Here is a 22,695-nt window from a genome sequence, read left to right on the forward strand (position 1 = left end):
GATGTTGTGGGCCTGCGTTAGTTCTCATACAGTGATTAACACAAAATACTCATTCCATAAATGACAGCTTGGAAAAAGAAAAATGTCGTCACAACTTCAGAAGCAAGGCTGACTTATTCATCTCAGACAAACCATTGGTTCCAACTGACTGCAGATGGACAAACTCTGCCCATAGTTACTGTTCTGCTGAAATATCTGATTCCAAAAATAACAATACAAGTTATTAGAAAGAAACATTGAAATAAGAGTCCCACATGTATTAGGGTTAGGATATATTGATTTCACGAGGAATACAACAGATTTCTTAGATGTATATTTCTTTAAATCACGTGGCATATTGTTTTAGTCAAAGAACACTTGGCTAGTTCACATTAGCTCAAGTAAAGCGAGTTGATTGAAAAATACAGGGGGCACCTATGGAACTTACAGGCAGAAAATGTAGCTGGGTCTCCTGGGGACCAGAAAACGAGTCAGAAACAGAAGGTGCTGCCTTCGTCTTTTATAGCCTCCCTAGTTTCTGGTTTGATTGTTTTGCAGCATTCTATACCATGAGACAGCGTTTGAAACTTTAGTTGCTTGAGGTATTTGAATAGGTGCTGGGCACCCACTGGGTCTGCTGATCTTTGTGGCTCATGTGGTTGGAGTCACTGTGCCAAATGTGGCCTCTCATGCCTGCTTTTAGCAGAAGATACAGGTTTGCAGCAGAAGATACAGATGGATCTATAGGGAAGAGCAGACACAGAAAGGCTGCCAGTTATTCATATTTGTAGTTGTAATATAAAAAAGAAGGAAAGATCTAGAAATTAGTTGTGTCTTTTCTAAAGTCTGGTAGCACAGGTCCCTGAACTGAAACCCGTAGCATCGCTTGGTGGCAGAGTGCCCAGTAACATGCTAAGTTTTAATGAGAAAATAATTCTTTTGAAAGTGGATCCTGTAAAGCTGAAGTTATGTTTGCTGTTGTCACTTTATAATAAGTATTGAATATTAATCTTCATGTTCTTTTAAATGTCTTCCAGAGATATGAAGACTATGGAATGACTCCCCCAGCGGGTCCGTTGTCAAGGTAAGGTTTTCAAAACAAAATGTATTATCACTTTTTCACATAGGCTGTTTTTAAAAATTTTTATAAATTCACTAATTTTAGCTAATATGAGCAGATGTAAAACTCTGAGTTGTATATTCTCTTGATCTAACCAGAAGAGCAAGAAAAAAAGTTGGAATTTAAGTTCTGCTTCCAGTAATGACAGACTAGGTCATTTGGACCAACCCTCCTGCAGAGGACAACTGGAAAAGCCGAACAAGATATTAACATTAAAAACCCCAGAGAGGATTTTGGTCGAGCTTGGGCCAGCATGGCAGTGCCCATGTAACCCGGTCTGTGCAGCAAAGGGAATGGCAACTGCAGCGCGCACCCCACGGGGGTTAGAGGTCACCATGCTGAGGGCTGCGTGGAGGACGCTGAGTTTGATTCAGACCCAGGCAGTTACTCAGGTCCCAGTCCCCGGGCTGCTGGGCAGTGGGAGCGTCAGGTTTCCTTCCAGCCAGTGGGGCCTGCAACCTCGAAGTCTCCTCCTCCAGGCTGTGCACAGGTATGTCATCCAGAAACCAGCCCAGCCCAGGTGAGATGATGACCCATCTCCTACACTACTCAAAGACTACCAGAATGTCCCTGGAATAGAGAAGGTTGATGATGTTGTGAGAAGACTCTTGTTTTTGGAAATGGCCAACACAAAGGAGAAGCTGAAAGTCATGCAAGAACTGTTGATGAAGAAGATTGCTGCAAACCCAGAGGACACCAGATCCCTGGAGGCTCGAATTGTTCCCTTGACCATCAAGATCCGCAGTTGTGAAGAACACCTGCAGACACATTGAAAGGACAAAGCGCACAAATGCTATTTGCTGATGAGCATTGACCAGAGGAAAAAGATGCTCAAAAACCTCTGTAACACCAACTATGATGTCTTTGAGAAGGTTTTCCAGGAGACTCAAAAGGTGGAGAAGCAGAAAAGGGCCTTAAAGCCTCTTTAACAAGCAAAGCAGAGGAGCAAAACAAAGCAGAGGAACCCAGACAGTCCTACCAAAGCCAGACCAGAGACAACCAATAAATTCTGTTTGATCATTTAAAGAAAAAAAAAGTTAACAGGGCAGTGAAGTGGTGTAGGACCAAGATCCAGGAAACCCAGAGGCATGAGCCCTGCTTCTTGGGCTACTTTTCCCCCAGGGACACCTGCAGATTCCAGAAGAGGCAGCTGGGAAGCCAGGCAAAGCCTTTGACAGACTCCTGAGGCTGGGAGCACAAGGGGATACCCTGGTAAACATCCAGAGGTTTGAGTTTGGACCTTTAGGGGTTACACTGGAGGAGTAAGGGTGAGTCATAAGTAGATTAGTCCCTGCAGGGAGTATTTGAAAGTTGATTGGGGTTGCTCCCTGGCAGAAACAAATGAACATCCCTTTTAGAAGAAGATAACATCACTCTGGGCCTTACATTATTGCTACATTAGCACCCCCCCTTCCACACACACACCCACACCCACCTCCAGGCATATGAGAAGAAAAGAAAATACAGTTTTTTTTTTTTTAATTAAAAGAAATAGGCAATAGAAGCAGAACTACAGGGGATCCAGACAGTGGAGTCATCAGACACAGATTTTAAAATAATTACACTTATGCTTAATATGGAGCTAAGGTCCATTGTCCAGGAAGATGTAAAAGTACTACTTTATGTCAGACTGTAGTGTAGGACTAGGCTCACTAAAAGAATGCTTAAATATAAAATAATAAGGAAGAATAAAAGAAAGAATCCAAAAGATGGTAGAAAATAGGAGAAGAAAGAACTTAGAATTTGCAGGACCTGCAGAAAGATAATTTAAAATGATAGATATCTAAATCCAGATCTATAATTAATTACATTAAATGTTAATAACCAGAGATTTCAATTAAACAACAAGGTTATTAGATTTGATTTTTAAAAAATATATTTGACTTATGAGCGACACATCAGAAAATATAAAGATACAGAAAGGATATAGAAGATTGGAACAGTGTGATTAATCAATTTTACCTAACTGACATATACAGAACCCTGAACTCAACTGTAAAATACATCTTCCTTTAAAACACATTTTAAAAACTTACCATATGCTGGACCATAACAAATCTTAACAAATTTCAAGAAGTGAAGTCACTCAGAGTGTATTTACTAATCCTAGTAGAATGAAGTTAGAAACAAATCATAAAAGATAAAACCCAAAACTATAAAAACCTTGAAAGACAACCTAGGCGGTAGCATTCTGTTATAGGAATGAGTAAAGATTTCATGATGAAGACACCAAAAGCAATCACAGCAAAAAGCAAAAATTGACATATGGGGTCTCATTAAACTTAAAAGCTTCTGCACAGCAAAGGTCTAGTTTGCAAATATTTTTCTCCCATTTTGTAGATTGTCTGTCCTTTGGAATGGGAGAAAATATTTGCAAATTATGCATCTGACCAAGGTCTAATACTCAGCATCTATAAGGAACTTAAATTTACAAGAAAAAGAACAAGCAACTTCATTAAAAAGTGGGCAAAGGACACAGACACTTTTCAAAAGGAGACATATATGCGGCCCACAAGCATATGAAAAAAAGCTCACTATCCCTGGTTACTGAGAAATGCAAATCAAAATTACAATGAGATACCACCTCATAACAGGTCAGAATGTCTATTATTAAAAGGTCAAAAATAACAGATGCTGGTAAGGTTGTGGAACAAAGGGAATGCTTGTATACTGTTGGTGAGAGTGTAAATTAGTTTAACCATTGTGGAAAGCAGTGTGGCGATTCCTCAAAGACCTAAAAACAGAACTACCAACTGGTGGCAGAAAACAGCGGCACAGAGCGGATCCGGCACAGACCAGATTGTCACAGAAAAGATGCTTCATAAGATGTGTTTTGATTAGTATATTTAAATAAATGTAATGTAATTGATGTTAAAAAAAACAACAACTACTACCTTTTGATCCAACAATTGCATTAATGGGCATATACACAAAAGAATATAAATTGTTCAGCTGTAAACAAACATCCATGCAAATGTTCCTGGAAGCAGTATTCACAATAGCAGAGACATGGAATCAACGCAAATGCCCATGAGTGACAGATTGGAGTTAAAAAGTGGAATGCATACACAATGTAATACCATGCAGTGATAAAAAAGAGCAAAATCATGTCCTTTGCAGGACATGGATGGAGCCAAATGCCATTATTCTTAGCAAACTAATGCAGGAACAGAAAACCAAATACTGCATGTTCTCACTTATAAGTGTGAGCTAAATGTTGAGAACTCATGGACACAAAGAGGGGAACAACAGACATTGGGGCCTACTTTAGGGTGGAGGGTGGGAAGATGGAAAGGAGCAGAAAGAATAACTGTTGGGTACTAGGCTTAGTACCTAGGTGATGAAATAATCTGTACAACAAACCTCTGTGGCGTGAGTTCACCTTTATAAGGTACCTGTACGTATACCCCGAACCTAAAATGAAAGTTAAAAAAAGAAAAATTTCTGTTTGCCAATTAATTAGTACTCTTCTAAATAACCTATGATACACTGAAGAAATCAAAATGGAAATTGAAACATCCTAAAATGAATAATGATGAAAATACAATGTATCAAAAGTTGTGAGATGCAGCTGTAGCAGTGTTTGGGGGAATTTGTTGTCTTAAATGCATATACTGGAAAGAAAAGTGGCTGAAAATCAGTGATCTAAGCATCCACCTCAAGATATAAAAAAAGATCCAATTAAATGTAAAGGAAGTAGAAGTAAAGAAATACTACTACTAATAATATAAATTAATGAAATAGAAAATAAATACCACATTGAGAGGATTAATAAAGCCAAAAGTTAGTTCTTTAAAAACTAATAAAATTGATAGACTCTCACAAGTTTGATCAAATAATCTGTGCAACAAATTATCAATAAGAGAAATTAAAAGGACACATTAATCCAGATCTTACAGACATTAAAAAGGAGATTTTATAAACCCATTTTTCTTAATAAATTTGGGGCTGTATGCAGTGATGCATGCTTGTAATGTCAGCTACTCTGGAGGCTGAGATGAGAGAATCACTTAAGCTCAGGAGTTTGAAACTACCCGGGGCAACATAGTGAGACCCTGTCTCAAATTTTTTTTTTTTTCTTGGAATGGAAAAATTTCTAGGAATAGAAAACTTGAATAGTGGAAATTATGATTACAGTTCTTCCCACAAACAAAACTCCAGGTCCAGTGGCTTCAACAGTGAATTCTGCTTAACACTGAAGGAGGAAGAGGTACCAGTATTATACAAACTCTTCCACAAAATAGAAAAAGAACACTTCCCAATTCATTTTATGAAACCAATATCTCCTTGATACCAGGGACAAGGGCAAGAAGGACAAGGACATTGCAGGAAAGAAATTGAGGACCATTTTCTCATGAATGTAGATATAAAAAAATTGAAACTAAATATCAGTGAGCATAACTCAGCAGTAGATACAAAAGGATATCATGTAGGCCGGGCGCGGTGGCTCAAGCCTGTAATCCCAGCACTTTGGGAGGCCGAGGCGGGTGGATCACGAGGTCAAGAGATCGAGACCATCCTGGTCAACATGGTGAAACCCCGTCTCTACTAAAAATTACAAAAAATTAGCTGGGCATGGTGGCGCGTGCCTGTAATCCCAGCTACTCAGGAGGCTGAGGCAGGAGAATTGCCTGAACCCAGGGGGCGGAGGTTGCGGTGAGCCGAGATTGCGCCATTGCACTCCAGCCTGGGTAACAAGAGCGAAACTCCGTCTCAAAAAAAAAAAAAAAAAAAAAGGATATCATGTTACAACCACATTGGATTTTTTTTTCCAGCAATGTAAGGGTGATTTAGCATTTAAAAACCAACCAGTATAGTTACTACTTTAAGGAGAATAATGGAGGAAAAACTTGTCATTTCAATAGATACAGCTGGTGGTAAAATTCAACATGCAATTATGGTAAAAATCTTGGCAAACAAAGATAGAAGTGAACTTGTCTATTCTGCTAAAAGATATCTTGACAAAATTACTCAATGGTGAAATGTTAAAAAGCCTTCTCTCTGAGAGCAAGAACAAGTCAAACTTTCCTGCTCACATGACTTCTATTCAAAATTACCCTGTAATAAGGCAAGAAAAACATGAAAAGAGTAAAGAATTCAAAGAAAGGAGTAATACTGTGTTATTATTCACAGATTATATGATTCTGTAGTAGCAAATCCTAAAATGTCAATTCACAAATTGTTAGAATTTAGCAAAATTGCTAAATAGCAAGCTAACTAAATTGCAAAATAACTGGATATAAAATCAGTCTACAAAAATCTGTTTTATATAAGCAACAAACAGAAAAGATGTTTAAGCCCTCTAAAGAAAGATGTTCACAGATTGGGCAACTCAATATTTTAAAAATGTTATTTCTCCTCCTATGATTTGTGGATTCAATGCAATCCCATTCAAAATCTCAGTAATTTCTTTTTAATATGTGGAAACTGACAGACAGATTCTAAAATTTATCTGGAAATGCAAAGGACCAAGAATAGCCCAGACAGACATCTTGAGAGAGAAGAAGAAGGTGCTGGACCGTTCTAAATGTTGTACATTACTGTCAAGTGATTAAGATGGTACAGCATTGCGGTGAGGCAAGGGAAATACACCAGTCGACCACCTATGTGTGGACATTGGTTTATTACAAAGCTGGCATTGCAGTAAAACAGAGTGAATCTCAGAAATCAAACCCAACCATCCCTTCAGTGACCAGTAGTCACACAGAAGAGGGAATGTTATCTGCTTCCTACTTACTTTTTCTATTTTTTAAGAAAATCCATCATCATTTTCACAGTGGTTTGCTTTGCTTTTCTCCAGCCTTCCTCCCCTACCACACAGCTCTGTGGTCCAAAAGCCGCAAAGGTGAAACTGGCAAGGTGAGGTCAGGTGATGCAGGGCAGAAGTTAGGGATGGGGACCATGACCATATAAACGGGTCCAGTTACCCAGGTTAGTCCCATTATTAATAGCTTTCACCCTCAAAAGTGTTGTGATGTGGATGATGAATCGTATAATCACCCACTTTAAAGGATTTTAGAGTGTTGGAATGCAAACCAGTCTTAACTGTTGAGAATAAAGAGATGGAAATGTAGGCAAGAGGTGGGGGAAAAGAAGCAGGAATTAAGTGAATGGGAAGAGCTAGTTTGTGGGTGGATGGTCCAGATATTGTGGTTAGGTGAGGTGTGGATTCCAGTTTACAGGTCCCGAAGGAGGAGCATGCCTCATGGGAAGCTCTTAGATCTATAAAGTCGGGTGTCACACATCCCTCTCTGAGGCCAATCTAAAACAGCACAGTTATTTAAAAAGAGTAACACAGGTAACCTGGGTTTCAGTTTGAGATACACTCTAGAAATCACATTGGACAATAAGTGCAGGTTAGTCTACATTCTGACCAAACTGGTGAAATCTGTGAATTACTGGTTCAGCATCATTTGCAAAGAACTATAGAGTGGTCCTCAGGGTGGGGTTCTGAGACTCCTGGAGGGTGCTGGAGACCTTTTCAGGTGCAGGGGAGAGTCTGTGAGATCAAGACAGTTTTCATATTAGTAAGATGTTACTTTCCTTTTTCCATTGTATTGACATTTGTACCGAAATGCAAAGCAATGGTGGGTGAAACTGCTAATCTTCCCCCCCCCCTTTTTTTTTTTTGAGACAGAGTCTCGTTCTGTTGCCCAGGCTGGAGTGCAGTGGCATGATCTCGGCTCACTGCAACCTCCATCTCCCAGGTTCAAGCAATTCTTATGCCTTGCCTCCTGAGTAGCTGAGAGTACTTCCGTGTGCCACCACGCCCAAGCTAATGTGTGTGTGTGTGTGTGTGTGTGTGTGTGTGTGTGTGTTTGTTTGTTTGTTTTAAGACGGAGTTCCGCTCTTGTTACCCAGGCTGGTGTGCAATGGCGCGATCTTGGCTCATCGCAACCTCCGCCTCCTGGGTTCAGGCAATTCTCCTGCCTCAGCCTCCTGAGTAGCTGGATTACAGGCACGCACCACCATGCCCAGCTAATTTTTTGTGTGTTTTTAGGAGAGACAGGTTTTTGCCATGTTGGCCAGGCTGGTCTCGAACTCCTGACTTAGGTGATCTGCCTGCCTTGACTACAGGTGTGAGCCACAGTGTCCAGCCAAAACTGCTAGTCTTTAGTGTGCATCCAGGCAGTGCCACCAAATTGTATGAGTAGTCATCGTATTCTTCACTGCTGTGTCATCACAGTCTTAAAAATGCCGGTTTTATGTTAGCGTGACCTTGGTGACATAATCAAAATCATAAATCTTATTAAACCTAGACTCTTAAGTCTTTAGTAGTCTGTGGGACAAAAGAGGAAATACATAGAAAGCATTTCTGTGGTATATAGAATTTTGAAGGAAAAGCGTTTGCTCCCATTCTTTGAGTTAAGACTGAACTGAACCAACTGCTTTTATGTTTTTTACCCGAACAAACAGCTGGGAGACGTGGTTATTCAGACCCGGATGTTTGGCAGGCACTGTCTTGGAAATGAATGAAGTGAGCCTGTCACTTCAAGAAAAACAACTGCCAGTCTTTGTTGCTAATGATAAAACGAGCTTTCAAGTGAAAATTTGAATTTTGGAAAGTTGTCTGCCTGCCACTGTGAACGTGACAACTTCCTAGTACTTCAAGACTTTTCTGGCTGAGTTCGATGATGAGATTAGTGAATGGGATTTTTCAATGCTGCAAAATGAGAGGTAACAATATTGAGAAAGTTTGCATAACTCAGTGAGCTGTGTTCCAAATGACGTCATAAGATCAGGCATGGGTTAGAGATCCACTCAAAGTGCAAGAGGGAGCTTTGGGTTTTAGTGTAACAGAGTGTGAAAAGTTCACCAATATCATTTCAGATTCCACATTGCAAGTGACCCCTGAAGAGCTGCCGCTTGTTGAATTTTGGTGTGGTCAAGAAGAATGTCTGAATTTTTTATTTTTTTGAGACACAGTCTCACTCTGTTGCCCAGCCATGATCTCGGCTCACCGCAACCTCTGCCTCCTGGGTTCAAGTGATTCTCCTGCCTCAGTCTCCTGAATAGCTAGGATTACAGGCATGCACCACCATGCCCAGCTAATTTTTGTATTTTCAGTAGAGGCGGGGTTTCACCATGTTGGCTAGGCTGGTCTCAAACTCCTGACCTCAGGATCTGCCCACCTCAGCCTCCCAAAGTGCTGGGATTACAGGCGTGAGCCACCACACCCAGCTGAAATATATTTTTTTAATATTATCTGAAAAGGCTATTAAAAATACTCCTTCCTTTTCCAACTATGTATGCTGTGAAGCCAGATTTTCTTCCTAACATCCAGCAACTGACAGGATACAAACTATATGAGGATCCTTCTATTAAGGAAATTTGAACAATATAGTGCTAGTCTTCTCACTGCTTTTTTTTGAGGGGGAGATTGATCAATATAGTTAATTTTATAAAAAGTTGTGTTAATATATGTTTAATTATTACTTGTAAATAAATTTGAAAAGTAGGTATTTACATTTTTAATTTCTAATCTGGTAAATATCAGTACAGTCCACATAAACAAGAGCTCTTGGGAGTCTTCAATAATTTTTATGAGTCAAAAGAGGTCTGGAAATAAAAGTTTCAAATCGCTGCTTTAGAACACTGGTTTTCAGCCTTGATGGACACCAGGATCATGTGTAGTCTTAAAAATTACCGCCATGTTGGTCTCACCTTTAGTGCTTCTGTTTGAACTCATCTAGGATGCAGTGTGAGCGTGGTGATTTTTTTCAGGCTTCCCAGGTGATGCCAACATGTAGCTGGGGTAGGAAGCACAGCACTAGGCAGGTGCTGAAGACAAGCAGGCCCTGGGTTTGTCAGTATCAGCTGTACTGCAGGCACTGTTCTTAGTGCTGGAGGTAGGGCAGTGAACAAATAGAGAAGTCCCTTCCCTCAGGGAGCAGGAGGGACATCTCTTCCCCTTCCAGGAGAGGAAATGGTCAAGCAGGTAGACAAATAAGTGTTACCTTTCTGTAGAGTTGGGGGGGACCTCATGAAATACCAGGGCCAGGGTGCAGTGGAGTCTTGATGTGCCTGTTTGCTTTGCCTTCAGACCAGGTTTTAGCCCCGGTTTGCTGCAGTCTTCAGAGCTGGTGCCTCCTGACTCCCAGCAGTCACAGGCGTCTGCCGAAGCCCCGTTTGCTGCCCGAGGGATCTACTCAGAGGAGATGCCGTCGGTGGCCCGGCCTCGGCCTGTCGGGGGCACCACAGGTATATGTGGCTGTTTAGCTTGCATTTCTGAGCTATGGGACATTTACTTTTTGGCTAAATTGAAAGAAACTTGATTTTGGGCTTCTCAGAGTGTCAGTGTCCAGCGTGCAGGGGCCTCTGCCGTTTTTCAGGGTTGTTTCTGCTCAGATCCTGACCGAGATGGAGGTGGGAAGGGAGAGAGAGGCTGAGCTCCTAAAGCTGCTGTCTGCCGATTGGCTCTGGAACCAGCCCCTTCGTGTGAAATTCACAGCATGCTCCCTCCAGGAAAAATGCTTCCAAATCCTTACTGTAAATGAAAGGTCTCGCTCTGGGCACTTTGGATGGCATGAAAACAAGAGTTAGTTTTAAAGAAGGTGTGTTTTTCAGCTTGTGACGAACAACTCTTAAAGTCTGGGTGACAGAGCAAAACTCTATCTCAAAACCAAACAAAAGCAAGTAGTTTAAGCCAGTTCGAAACTTGCAATAATTGGTTGAGTTTTTTCATTATGATTTTTCTAGGAAATTCTTTTATCTTGCATTGTCTATTAGTCTGCAAAACAAATCATGTCTCCTGGAATCCTGTAGGATTTCCTGAACTTTATAGGTGCTTTGGTCTGCAGTGAGCCTTGATTCCCCTGTTCATTGCCAGATATTTGAACCTCCCTACATGGCATATATACTAAGAAAAATTCAGATGTATTAATTTTTAATTTAAAATCCGAAAGAGCTGGGCGCAGTGGCACGTGCCTGTACTCCCAGCTACTCGGGAGGCTGAGGTGGGAGGATCGCTTGAGCCCAGGAGTTCTGGGCTGTAGTGCGCTATGCTGATTGGGTGTCCACACTAAGTTCGGCATCAATATGGTGACCTCACTGGAGCTGGGGACCGCCAGGTTGCAGTGAAGCGGCCCATGTCGGAAACGGAGCAGGTCAAAACTCCCATGCTGATCAGTAGTGGGATTGCACCTGTGAATAGCCACTGCACTCCAGCCTGGGCAACATAACGAGACCCCATCTCTAAAAAAAGTTTAAAAAATTTTTTTAAATCTGAAAGAATATAGAAATTACACATATCAAACATTCAAAAGGAAATTATTTTTAAATTTCTATTAGGTGAAATTATGTAAAAATTTATGGAAAATGTTTAAGATCTATTAGAAGGATTACCTTTTTAACTATAGAACTTTATGAAACATGTGTATGTCTGAAAATTGCCAATTATTTTCAAAAAAAGAAAATAGGAGAAATTTATAGCACCTCATGATCAAGAAGTGTTTTTATTGTAGAAGACACCTCATATAAATTAAGTGGGCCCACCTGGAAAGGTCAGTGGGAAAAGGAAAAAGGTCCAGTTTTAAAATTATTTTTAAAATGCAAATTAATACCATAACACAGCATTTCAATCATGAAATTATTTTTATAATAATGTGGTGTGGTAAAATTAGCATCCAGTTTCTTCATCTGTGCTAGGGATATTCGTACTCACCTCCTTGGTGGTTTGGCTGATAAAAGATGACAGAAGTGCTCGAAATAGTGCCTGGCATAGCATAAACTTTCAATAAATCAGCTGCCATGACTGTCGTCACTGTTATGTAAATTATTAAACTTTGGAAAGCAGTCTGGCAGTAGGACTTACCAAACCTTTGATTTGGTAATTCCAGTTTTGGAAATCCAGGCTCACTCTCCTAAAATCCAAAATATTGGGGGGAAAGATGTGTCAAGATGTTTATCACAGCATTATTTGCATAATTGCAAAGGATTGTTAGCTTCCCTAGATATACCTAGTAGGAAGGCCATCCCTGAGGAAATCGTGCAGCTACTTAACATGAAGAGGTCATAAAAAGCCAGAAAAGGGGAATTTGAGATTCACCAGTTGCCTCCTATGCATTTGATGCTTGATCTGTTTTATCTCTTTTTAATCCTTGAAATAACCCTCTGAGGTAGATTCTTTTTCTTTTTCTTTTCTTTTCTTTCTTTCTTTTTTTTTTTGAGAGGGAGTTTTTGCTCTGTCACCCAGGCTGCAGTGAAATGGCACCATCTCGGCTCACTGCAACCTCTGCCTCCTGGGTTCAAGCGATTCTTCTGCCTCAGCCTCCTGAGTAGCTGGGATTACAGGTGCATGCTACCACACCCGGCACATTTTTATATTTTTAGTTGAGGCGGAGTTTCACCATGTTGACCGGACTGATTGTGAACAGGTGATCCGCCTGCCTTGGCCTCTGAAAGTGCTGAGATTACAGGCGTGAGCCACCCTGCCCGGCTGAGTTAGATGTTTTATCCCTGCTGGAGAAGTGAGGAATCAAGGCTCAGCGGTAGCTGTAGCCAGTCGCTCAGGGCCGCAGGGCTTGTCGGTGGCTGAGCTGGAATGCAAACCCCGGCCTGCTTGGCTCAGTGCTGACTTACGGGGGAAGCCCGTGCTGTATTGTTACGTGAACAACACAGGATACAAAAATCCTCCCAAATGATGATTTCCATTACTATAGTGGCTTTACATAGGAGGTGTGCTTTTCTCCCTGTGCAGTTGGTTGAGGCTTTGGAAATGGGGGCAACACTGCGCTGCTCTTACAGCATTTTGCAAGATTCACTCAGACAACGCCCGTTGGGCAAGGAGTGCTAGTAGTCCTGATCATTTTAATATCGTTCAGTTTTTTCAGTAACTGACCTGGTGCTCCAGTAGAGGGCATTGCTCTGCCCAGAGCCATGACAGCTTTTCCTGACTTTAATTATCATTAAATATCCAAATAGAACCATTAAGGAGTTCTTTTTTTTTTTTTTAACGTGGTTGGTTATTGTAGGTTGTTGGTCAAGTATTGTAGCTCACAGCTGTAATCCCATCATGGAGGGTGGCCAAAATGGGAGGATCTCTTGAGGCTAGGAAGAGTTCAAGACTGGCCTGGCCAACATAGTGAGACCCCATCTCTTAAAGAATTGAGATAATTGAGGTTGTTAATTAGGCACCTGGAGTCAGGACAGACTTAAAGATGGAGGAGGTGCCTCTCTTAGCTTTGGGCACTTGGAGCCGGTGTAGCTCCAATTGGAGCATCACAGGTGAGTTTGATGATAGCAGATTTGGAATTTTTTTTTTTTTTTTTTTGAGCTGGAGTCTCACTCTGTGGCCCAAGCTGGAGTGCAGTAGCATGATCTCGGCTCACCGCAACCTCTGCCTCCCAGGTTCAAGCAATTCTCCTGCCTTAGTCTCCTGAGTAGCTGGGATTACAGGTGCCCACCACCAGGCCAGGCTAATTTTTGTATTTTTAGTAGAGACAGGGTTTTACCAGGTTGGCCAGACTGGTCTCAAACTTCTGACCTCAGTTGATCCACCTGTCTCAGCCTCCCAGAGTACTCGGATTACAGGCACGAGCCACCGTGTCCAGCCGGAAATAAGCATTCTATTTCACAGTACTTAAGGATCACTTTTTTTCTCCCTTAATTCACAGTATAGGTGTATATCCATATGCCACAAGTTGATGAGGGAGAAAAATATCGTTTATTACCTGGCTTCCATAGCCACGGGAGGCTGCAGATGTCTAAGCGTATGAGTGTAGTAGAGTAATTAGCTCTACAGAGTCCCCTGGCTCTGTCACCAGCTCACTGCACCGATGAAACTGGGGGACGGGTTCTAATTATATTGTGGCTACATTACAAATACAATATGAGTTATAATGAAAATATACTTTAAAATGCTGAATTTAAATACATATATATCCTGCCTTTTAAGGAAAAAAATAAGCATATTTTATATCCAGGTCCTTGTGACTCTCAAAGCCACAAGCAAGAAAGAGCCAGGCTTCAGCTTCACGATGACTCCAAATCTTTCACTCCTTTCTTAATCGATGAGCTGCTCCTTATTGGTAACCTCTACAGAGATGAATGGAAGAACCTTCTATTGTACTATTTATCCCCAGTCCTGAGGTCTAGCCATAAAAATAAGGGCAAGCACTGTCAGCCTCTGAATTCAAAGGAAATCAGAGTCCAGGAACCAGGAAGCTCATGGTTTATTTCTCTTAGGAAATACCATTTCTGGAGATACAACTGGTACTGAGTAGTGATCCCTTGCCCTTAAGGAGTGCACTGGTCAGAGCTGAGAGTGGCTTCCGACAGGGTGTTTTGGGGGGAATACACCCTGCCTAGGCATGGGGAACCCATGGGGAAACAGTTGTATCAGGGCTCGGATGGGGGTTCCACTGGGTTGTTGCTGTGTTCACAGGGAGGAGGGGTCACCCTCACGCAGCACTTCAGGAGAGGAGCCAGCAGGCTTTCTGATGGGCTGGTAGGAAGCCCGAGGAAAGAGGAATTGGGCATAGGGTATAGTTTGTTAGATCTGAGCAAGTAGGACTGCATAGTCCTGTGTGGAAATGGGGATGGCGAAACGGGGACAGGCTTAGGCGGGGTGAATGTCGGGGATCAAGAATTCTGTTTCAGACTTTTTGCAGTGGGATTTTCTTCTTTCATTTGTTTATTCTGATCGCCTGGTCCATGTTGCTCCGTGGTGCATTTCCCTACCTACCGGACCCTCAGGAAATGCCGACAGTATGGCAGGTGAGGTGAGATTTCTGGAGCTAGAACTGGTACCAAGTCATGACCCCTAGTCCTGAAGGAGTGCAGTGGTCAGAGCTGACAGTGTCTTCCTCGGCAGCCACACTCTCCTAAAATGTTGACCAGGCCACTCCACCGTGTTCTTCTAGGCTCCCAGATCCAGCACCTGACGCAGGTGGGAATTGCCAGCAGAATGGGAGCTCAGCCGGTAGAAATCCCATCAAGCAGAGGCAGCCAGTATGGAGCGCCAGGCTGGCCTTTGTACGGGGAAGATGAAGCGGGGCGAAGAGAGGCCGTGAGTATCTCCTGTTTGAGTCATCAATTAAAATTTAGATATAGGCCAGGCGCGGTGGCTCACGCCTGTAATCCCAGCACTTTGGGAGGCTGAGGTGGGCAGATCATGAGGTCAGGAGTTCGAGACCAGCCTAGCCAACATAGTGAAACCAGGTCGCTACTAAAAATACAAAAATTAGCTGGGCGTGGTGGCGGGTGCCTGTAGTCTCAGCTACTTGGGAGGCTGAGGCAGGAGAATCACTTGAACCCAGAAGGCGGAGGTTGTAGTGAGCCAAGATCGTACCGCAGCACTCTAGCCTGAGTGACAGTATGAGACTCTGTCTCAAAGAAAAACAAATGTAGACGTAATCCCTCAATTTAGCAGCTTCTGCTTTGCGGGTCCCTTTTTAAAACCGACGTCAAAAAAACTTTAAATCTCTCTCACGTTTCCCAGTTGCTTGTGTTTCTGTTTACGGTTTTAGCATCTTGCTTTTGGGAAGTATTCAATTTTTCTTGAGGCAGAGTTCAAGCTTTCAGTAGTAAATTTGAATCTATAGTTGACTAAACTCTGGAGTTCACGTTTGGTGGGATCGCCGTATAGAAATTCCTGCTCTTCTACAGCATTTGTGATTCATTGTGGGTTTATTAACGTCATTTGTATTGTGAGCATGAGTAGGTAATTTTGTAATAAGCACACAGTTGGGACATTTTAAGACACAGGCTTTCTTTTTGAGACTTTGTTCGCTCACTCAGTGTGAGCACTGGTGATTCCTACAAGTGCTTTCATTTGCTTTTCTCAAGAACTGTACATCCTGGGGGCATAAATTAATGAAGTTGAAAATGAAAACCAGAATATTACTTTTTGTTTTATCCTTATCGTTATGCTACAGCGTTCGTTGCATTTTTGTACCTTCCCAACAGGCACACTAAATTCCTTTCATAGCTGGATGCTCTTGCTTGATGAAAGGACACTAACTTTAGAATATGACGTTTCCCTAAAAGAGACATTGTTATAGTCTCAGGTATCTGCTTTCAGTTTGCTGCCATTTCTCTTTTTTTGTTTTCATGTTGCCCAGCTTAGCTTCATGAGATATTTGGGGTTGGTTTTGGTGTTTTGCTTTATTTAAAAAAAAAAATGGAGGCAGGGTCTCACTATGTTGGCCAGGCTGGTCTCGAACACCTGGCCTCAAGGCAGTCCTCTCTCCTTGACCTCCCAAAGGATTGGAGTTACAGGCGTGAGCCACCGTGCCTGGTGTGGGGTGTTAAGATTTTCCTGTCACATCCACTTTGGAGCACCACTTGGTCACTATTTGTAGAAGTGGAACGTAGAAAGAACCTAGAGCTGGAATGCCATCTTTGGCTCATGAATAACTTGGCCCCAGCATACGTTTTTTAGTACAAAGATTTAAGTACTCTTACATATAAATGCAAAGAGACATTTTTTTCCACTGAGAAAAAAAACATGAAAAAAATTTTGAAAAGTGTAATAATTCTTGTGAAACTACTGCCAAATTAATCTGTATGCTGCAAATCTCAGCAACACTATCTTATGCTTTAGTGCAGATAACTTTTTAAGAAAAGGCTCTACAGAGCCCCCAGTAGACACACACACACACACACACACACACACACGCACACACACACACACACACACAGCAGCTAGATAAAGCGGGGGATGATGGTTTCATGGGCTCCAGTCCACGGCAGAGGCAGCTGTCCCCCTTGTCTGTCTTGCGTGGATCCACTTACCTCCTTCAGCAATCAGATATCATGCGGCCTTTTACCTCCTGCGGTACTCCAGCCTCCCCCCTCCCTGTTCTCCCCAGCCCCCTGGTGTCTTCACCCCTCACCTCCACATGGGGCATAGGTGGCAGGGCCCTGTTGGAGGGCTGAGTTCGTGGATGAATGCGGGCGGTCCTGGGAACCTTCCCAAAGCCAGTTTGCACTGACGTTCCCGCTTTTCCTTCTTTAGGAAGTACAGTAACGTTTGCCGTGTTTTTCAGACACACATGCTCGGACATCAAGAGTATTCTTCTTCACCGCTATTTCAGGTGCCAAGGACTTCAGGCAGGGAGCCCTCAGCTCCTCCTGGGAACCTCCCCCACCGGGGGCTGCAGGGCCCTGGGCTGGGTTACCCCACCAGCTCCACGGAAGACCTGCAGCCCGGCCACTCCTCAGCCTCTCTCATCAAAGCGATCCGCGAGGAGCTTCTCCGGCTCTCCCAGAAACAGAGCACCGTGCAGAACTTCCACAGCTGATTGGCCCGCCTTGCAGATTTGCCAAGTATCCGCTTCCCGTGGAAGCAAGACCGAAAGGAAATCAACTGAGTGGGTGTTTGTAAGAGGAAGGAGCACCTCCTGGGCAGCCTGCCCGCCGGAGGGAGCAAGTTGCGATTTACAAGATGCCATAAGTCATGTGACAGCTCGTGAGCCTTTCACTGGGCTGGCAATTGTGTGACCACTTGGGTTCGGTTGAAATGTATGTACTTTGGCCACAAGCCAGCAGCACTTCACAAAAACAAAACATGAAGCTAAGCTAACAAAAGGACTGCATTGGTCTCTTTTTTAAAGGCAGTGATTAAAATGTATAGATGGCATAGGGATGAAAGGAACCAAGCGTTTCCATGGGATGGAGACTGGTACGTGTACGATGAACCTGCTGCTTTGTTTTCTGAGAAGAGGTTTGAAGACATTTTATGAACAGCCTGATTTTTCTCTTTTACTCCATAGGAACTTATTTTAATAGTAACATTAATGACAAGAATACTAAGACTGTTTGGGAATTTTAAAAAGCTACTAGTGAGAAACCAAATGATAGGTTGTAGAGCCTGATGACTCCACGCGAAGCCATCACCTGCATTCTTCCTCCTCCTCCTGGTGCTACAGTTCCAAGGGCCCTTCCCCTTCAAGTCTGAGATGCAACTTTGGCTCTTTCAGTGGAAGAAGTTAAAGGTTTCATTTTGTCCTGGAAAAAAAGAAATCCCTCCCAAAGCAGGGTGAAAAGCTGAATATTTATTTGGTTATCCCAAATACAGATCGAAGATTAGATCTCTGTTCTTAATTACTTTTGCTGTTTCTTAATTGGGCGGACGTAACTCCTGGCCACGTCCCAGTTCAGCACCGATCGCTAAGCCCAGTCCTACAAAATGAGGCTTTTGAGCGGTCCTCACTGATCCTTTCTTCCACTTTGCTGTTGATTTGTTCACAGATTATGTTCGAATGGAGAAATCTGTAAGCAAAAGTTATGTAATAATTCCCAGGACCACCAAATTGTTATGCATATATCTCTACCAGTCACATGCCCTGTGTTCAAAACCTGGAAATGAAATTGAGTTCAGCTCAGCCTCTCTGTAACGAATCAAGCAATGTAAAAGAGCTTTGAGACTTCAAGGGAAAGGAGAGAGTTGCTTCTCATTTCTGATTTTATTGTGCTATTATTCTGTCGAGTGGCTATTAAAATTGTCTTACGCTCTTTGGGCCTAAGAGGGGATCATCTCGATGAAGATTTACTCCTGATGTGAACATTTCCCCACATTCCAAATCATGGTAATGAAAACAGTGACAAGGGCCATTCTGTTTTCTGGTACCTGAGTGAAACTCAGAAGAAAAGCAGGCTTAGCTAAGAGAGTTTTCACTATGAACCCATTTTTATTAGATCAACGAATACAGTCATGCATTACTTAACGATGGGGATGCGTTCTGGGAAATGTGTCATCAGGCTGTTTTGTTGCTGTGCCAACGTTCTCGAATGTACTTAACAACCTACATGGTCTAGCATACTACACACCTAGGCTGTGTGACGGTCTTTACTCTTAGGCTGCAAACCTGTACAGCATGTTACTGTGCTGAACACAGTGGTATTTGTGTATCTAAACATATCTAAACATAGAAAAGGTATGGTAAAAATAGTTTTATAATCTTATGGGACTACCATCAATAAGCAGACCGTCACTGACCGAAACATCCTTATGTGTGCATGACTGTACTTTTAATTGAATAACAGGTGAGGGGCTAGAATTTGGGGCTCTGACTAGTCAAAACCTAGGTATCTGTGCCAAGTTTTGAGATCCCTAAAACAGCTAAAACAGGTTTCCAAAATGGAATCACTGGATTTCAAAACTGCCTTTCAGGCCTGTCTTACAGATTTAGAGTCTTACAATATGAGGAATGTTGGTTCTGGGGTTACGGTGGAGACAGTTTTCATCTGGACACCTCTGAAACAGAAGGGGTGCTGGAGAGTAAGTCTCTCAAGGATGATAAAGGACGGGTGGCATCTTGTCAGGCGATCCTCAGAGGCTCCACAGAGCATTGGAGAGAAGGCCCCCTTCTGGGCTTGACATCGTGGTCTTGGTTTAATACTAGGCTCTCCCCAAACTGAAGGATTCTCTTTGCATGTCACCCAGAAATACCAGGTTTGCTGAATATTGTATTAAGAACTTCAGATATCCAAGCAGAATTTTATTCTGGACACCGTATAATGAATTCAAATCATGTGACAGCAAATGGGATAAATGGCCCCTTCTCTTCCAGTTCTGTGTGGTGCCATAAGGGTTTGCACATAGCGTATATTAAACATGGTGACCTCCTTTGAGCGTTGCAGAAAGAGGGCTCTGTTTCAAGTGGGCTGACTGTAACAGCAATTTCGATGCCTTTCAAACTACCATAAAGGGATTTTAACTGTATTTTTATTCTTAGAAACAATATACCTTTAAACGGATGTCCAGACCAAAGATGAGGTGTAATAAACAGCCAGTAGTTACGGGGCGGTGCGAGCAGACCCCGGGTGCCCCGATCACTGGCATTCTGTTGGTGGTCATAAAGCACAGGTGGTTTGCGCTTGCTTCCTCTCAAGGCCTGCCACAACAGTGTCACCAATCACCAAACTCAGAACAAACTAGCCGTGTGGGCATCTTCAGACACTCAGTTAACGTGATCCGTGAAAAGAAGGTTCTCGTGTGGACAGTGTGTGGCTTTGGAGTCCATTTCTGGAAGCGCTCTACAATGAACAGTTGAATTTTGTGTCTATTCTTTTTTCCTGTTTTAAAAAGTTCTAGTGGTAACACAAACTGTACATTTGAGTCAGAATGTTTGGAGACATGATTTTTTTTTCCAGAGTCTACTGTGTCACTCACTGACCGTGTCAGATTCCTTCTCTGAACTTCATTCTCCCCATCAGCTAAACAAGAACAGGCCTCCCCAGCCACCTTCCAGGCTCCCCAGTTGTGAGAATCAGATGCGATCATGTGTGCAAATGTTCTGTGAGGGGGCAGTGTAAAGCACCGTGAAAATGTAACGGTGCTATGGATGTGGATGCCCTAGGATGAGCGCTGTGATACGCTACGCCCCTGCAGTGAGTGGCTTCACACGTGGGTGATGAGCAAATCTGAAAGTTCTGTGTGACTCATTTCCTCACTCCCATTTTGCTTTAAATTCACTCCCTTCACTAATTTTCAAATGGCAATTATTAAGCATCTTTCTGCTCCCGACTTTCTGGCGTCTCTGGCCCCTAATAAGCCAGCAGACAATGAGCCTTGCCTTCTGAGATTTTAGAATCTAAGATAATACTAGTGGGTATAAAAGATGGAAGATACAGATAAATAGCATCAATAAGATTCATTCAAAGAGGTCAGGCGTGATGGCTCATGCCTGTAATCCCAGTACTTAGGGAGGCTGAAGCAGGTGGATCACTTGAGATCAGGAGTTTGAAACCAGCCTGGCCAACATGGTAAAACCCTGTCTCCCCAAAAAATACAAAAATTAGCCGGGTGTGGTGGCACATGACTGTAGTCCCAGCTGAGGCATGAGACTCGCTAAACCTGGGGGACAAAGATTGCAGTGAGCTGAGATTGTACCACTGCACTCCAGCCTGGGTGACAGAGCAAGAGTCTGTCTCAAAAAAAAAAAAAAAAAAAAAAAAAAAAAAGACACAAAGGCATTAGGTACCCAGAAGAAGTTACGGAAGCTGCATGTTTGGAAATGCAGGGTCTGGGGAGCTGTCAACTTCAGAAGTGACTTTGAAGGCAGGGCAGCTACCCAGGCAAATGGTGTGGAAGGAAGAGCTGAGTGTGGGCTTGGGAAAGGCTATAGGCATGGGCTGAAGCTGCCAGTGAAAACAAACCTGATCTTGATCCACCTTAATATGGGGACAGAATCCCCGACTGTACTATTGAGGGAGTTTTGGAAGAGAAGGAAGAGGTGCTGGGAGGATGCTTTTGCAGTCATACAGCAAGGAAATGACCAGGGCTGTGAAGATCTACAGAGGAAGTGCTCCAGTGTGGGGATGGGGGCAAGGGAAGAGGATGGAAATGATGAGAATGACACAGAGGTCGTTGTTTTGAGCCGATCTCAGCTGTGTTTGGCCAAATCCTTTGTGGAGCTTAGTGAGCTACCAATATATATATTCAGCTTCTTTTACAGCTACCTATAGGTTTTCTCCAAATTTCATTAATTTCATAGTGTTTTCATTTGGGTGGCTTTTAAGCTGTGGGTGTCTGCCAGCCAGATATTTCCTGGCATGCAGCCTGTGAGGCAAAGCACAGGCAAAGGTAGGCACCAAAGGCTTTGGGCTAAAACCAGCAGTTCTGTGCTGCAGGAGTCTCGCATTTCCCGTGGACGAGGTCACTGTTCCTGCATTTGCACAGTAAGTGCTCCAGAGACCAAACCAGTCATTCGGATACTGATTTGCAATGCGTTGGTGGTAATTCACAAATTAATCATTACGTAAACCTCTCTTACCCCTTTCATACTAGATTCTCAGACATGAATGAATTTGCCGTTTGGAAGGAAAGCTGGTTAAGGTTCTGGGCACAGGGGTAGGGGGACTTCAGTCTTAACTCCCACACTAACTTTAGTGGAGTTTTCACTGTCATCATTTCTACCTCCGGAGCAAGGCTCCAACACCAGTCGCAGAGCCTGCTTATCCACATTTGCCCTGGCCAGGAGCAGGAGAAAGTTCACTTCTGCACCAGCAGACAGCATGTGAACACAAAACACATTTCTATGGCATAGTCAGTTGAACTTCACTTTTACATTTAACATGTTAACACCTTCTAACAGGGTTTCTATGAGCAGCTGCTGTAACATAAAATGTAATGGACTTAACGCTTGTTATCTAGTGAACAAGGAGTGTGTGCACTTCAGGTTTCTTTTGATATTCTTGGAGGTGATGGTCAGTGTTGAAATAAGGACTACTTTCTTCACTATGAAGATGACTTGAAAATTGCAACATCATGGTACATTGCTAAGTTCATGCTTGTGTGTGTGACAGTAGACTTGATAATTTATCTTAAAACACAGCAGCATTGAAATTTAGGAAAAGAATATTAAATGCCTTTGGAAACATGAAATAAAGTTAGGAGCCAGTGAGAAAGTGACAAGCAATGAATGTCTTAATGCACTATAGTTAAAACAGCTTCCCACAGGGTAGAGAATTATCCAGGATCCTTGCTTTTCCTTCCTCCAGGTCTTTCAGGGGTCACTTCACATTTCTAAAAAACAGTGAGTAGTCTGGGCATGGTGGCTCACCCCTCTAATCTCGACATTTTGGGAGGCTGAGACAGGAGGATCGCTTGAGGCCAGGAGTTTGAAACCAGCTTGGGCAACATAGTGAGA

The 22,695-nt window shown here is 42.8% G+C and overlaps 1 protein-coding gene and 1 pseudogene across 2 annotated transcripts in view; both read left to right on the top strand.

Annotated features, from left to right (window-relative positions):
* KIAA1549 (KIAA1549 ortholog) overlaps positions 1 to 20,841 on the top strand; it is a 153,055-nt gene extending 132,214 nt beyond the window's left edge. Inside the window, exons 17-20 of one of the 2 annotated variants that reach the window (XM_035254639.3) lie at positions 1,017 to 1,063; positions 10,143 to 10,300; positions 14,962 to 15,107; positions 17,089 to 20,841. In XM_035254639.3, coding sequence (XP_035110530.3) covers positions 1,017 to 1,063; positions 10,143 to 10,300; positions 14,962 to 15,107; positions 17,089 to 17,343 — 606 coding nt within the window. In that variant the 3' untranslated portion in view covers positions 17,344 to 20,841. The remainder of the gene's footprint in view (positions 1 to 1,016; positions 1,064 to 10,142; positions 10,301 to 14,961; positions 15,108 to 17,088) is intronic. The other variant, XM_035254640.3, reaches the window with a different exon arrangement.
* LOC144578441 (small ribosomal subunit protein uS15m pseudogene) lies at positions 1,251 to 2,262 on the top strand (annotated as a pseudogene).
* Positions 20,842 to 22,695: the final 1,854 nt, after the last annotated feature.

This window comes from Callithrix jacchus, chromosome 11, assembly GCF_049354715.1.
Source record: "Callithrix jacchus isolate 240 chromosome 11, calJac240_pri, whole genome shotgun sequence".
Taxonomy (NCBI): Eukaryota; Metazoa; Chordata; class Mammalia; order Primates; family Cebidae; genus Callithrix; species Callithrix jacchus.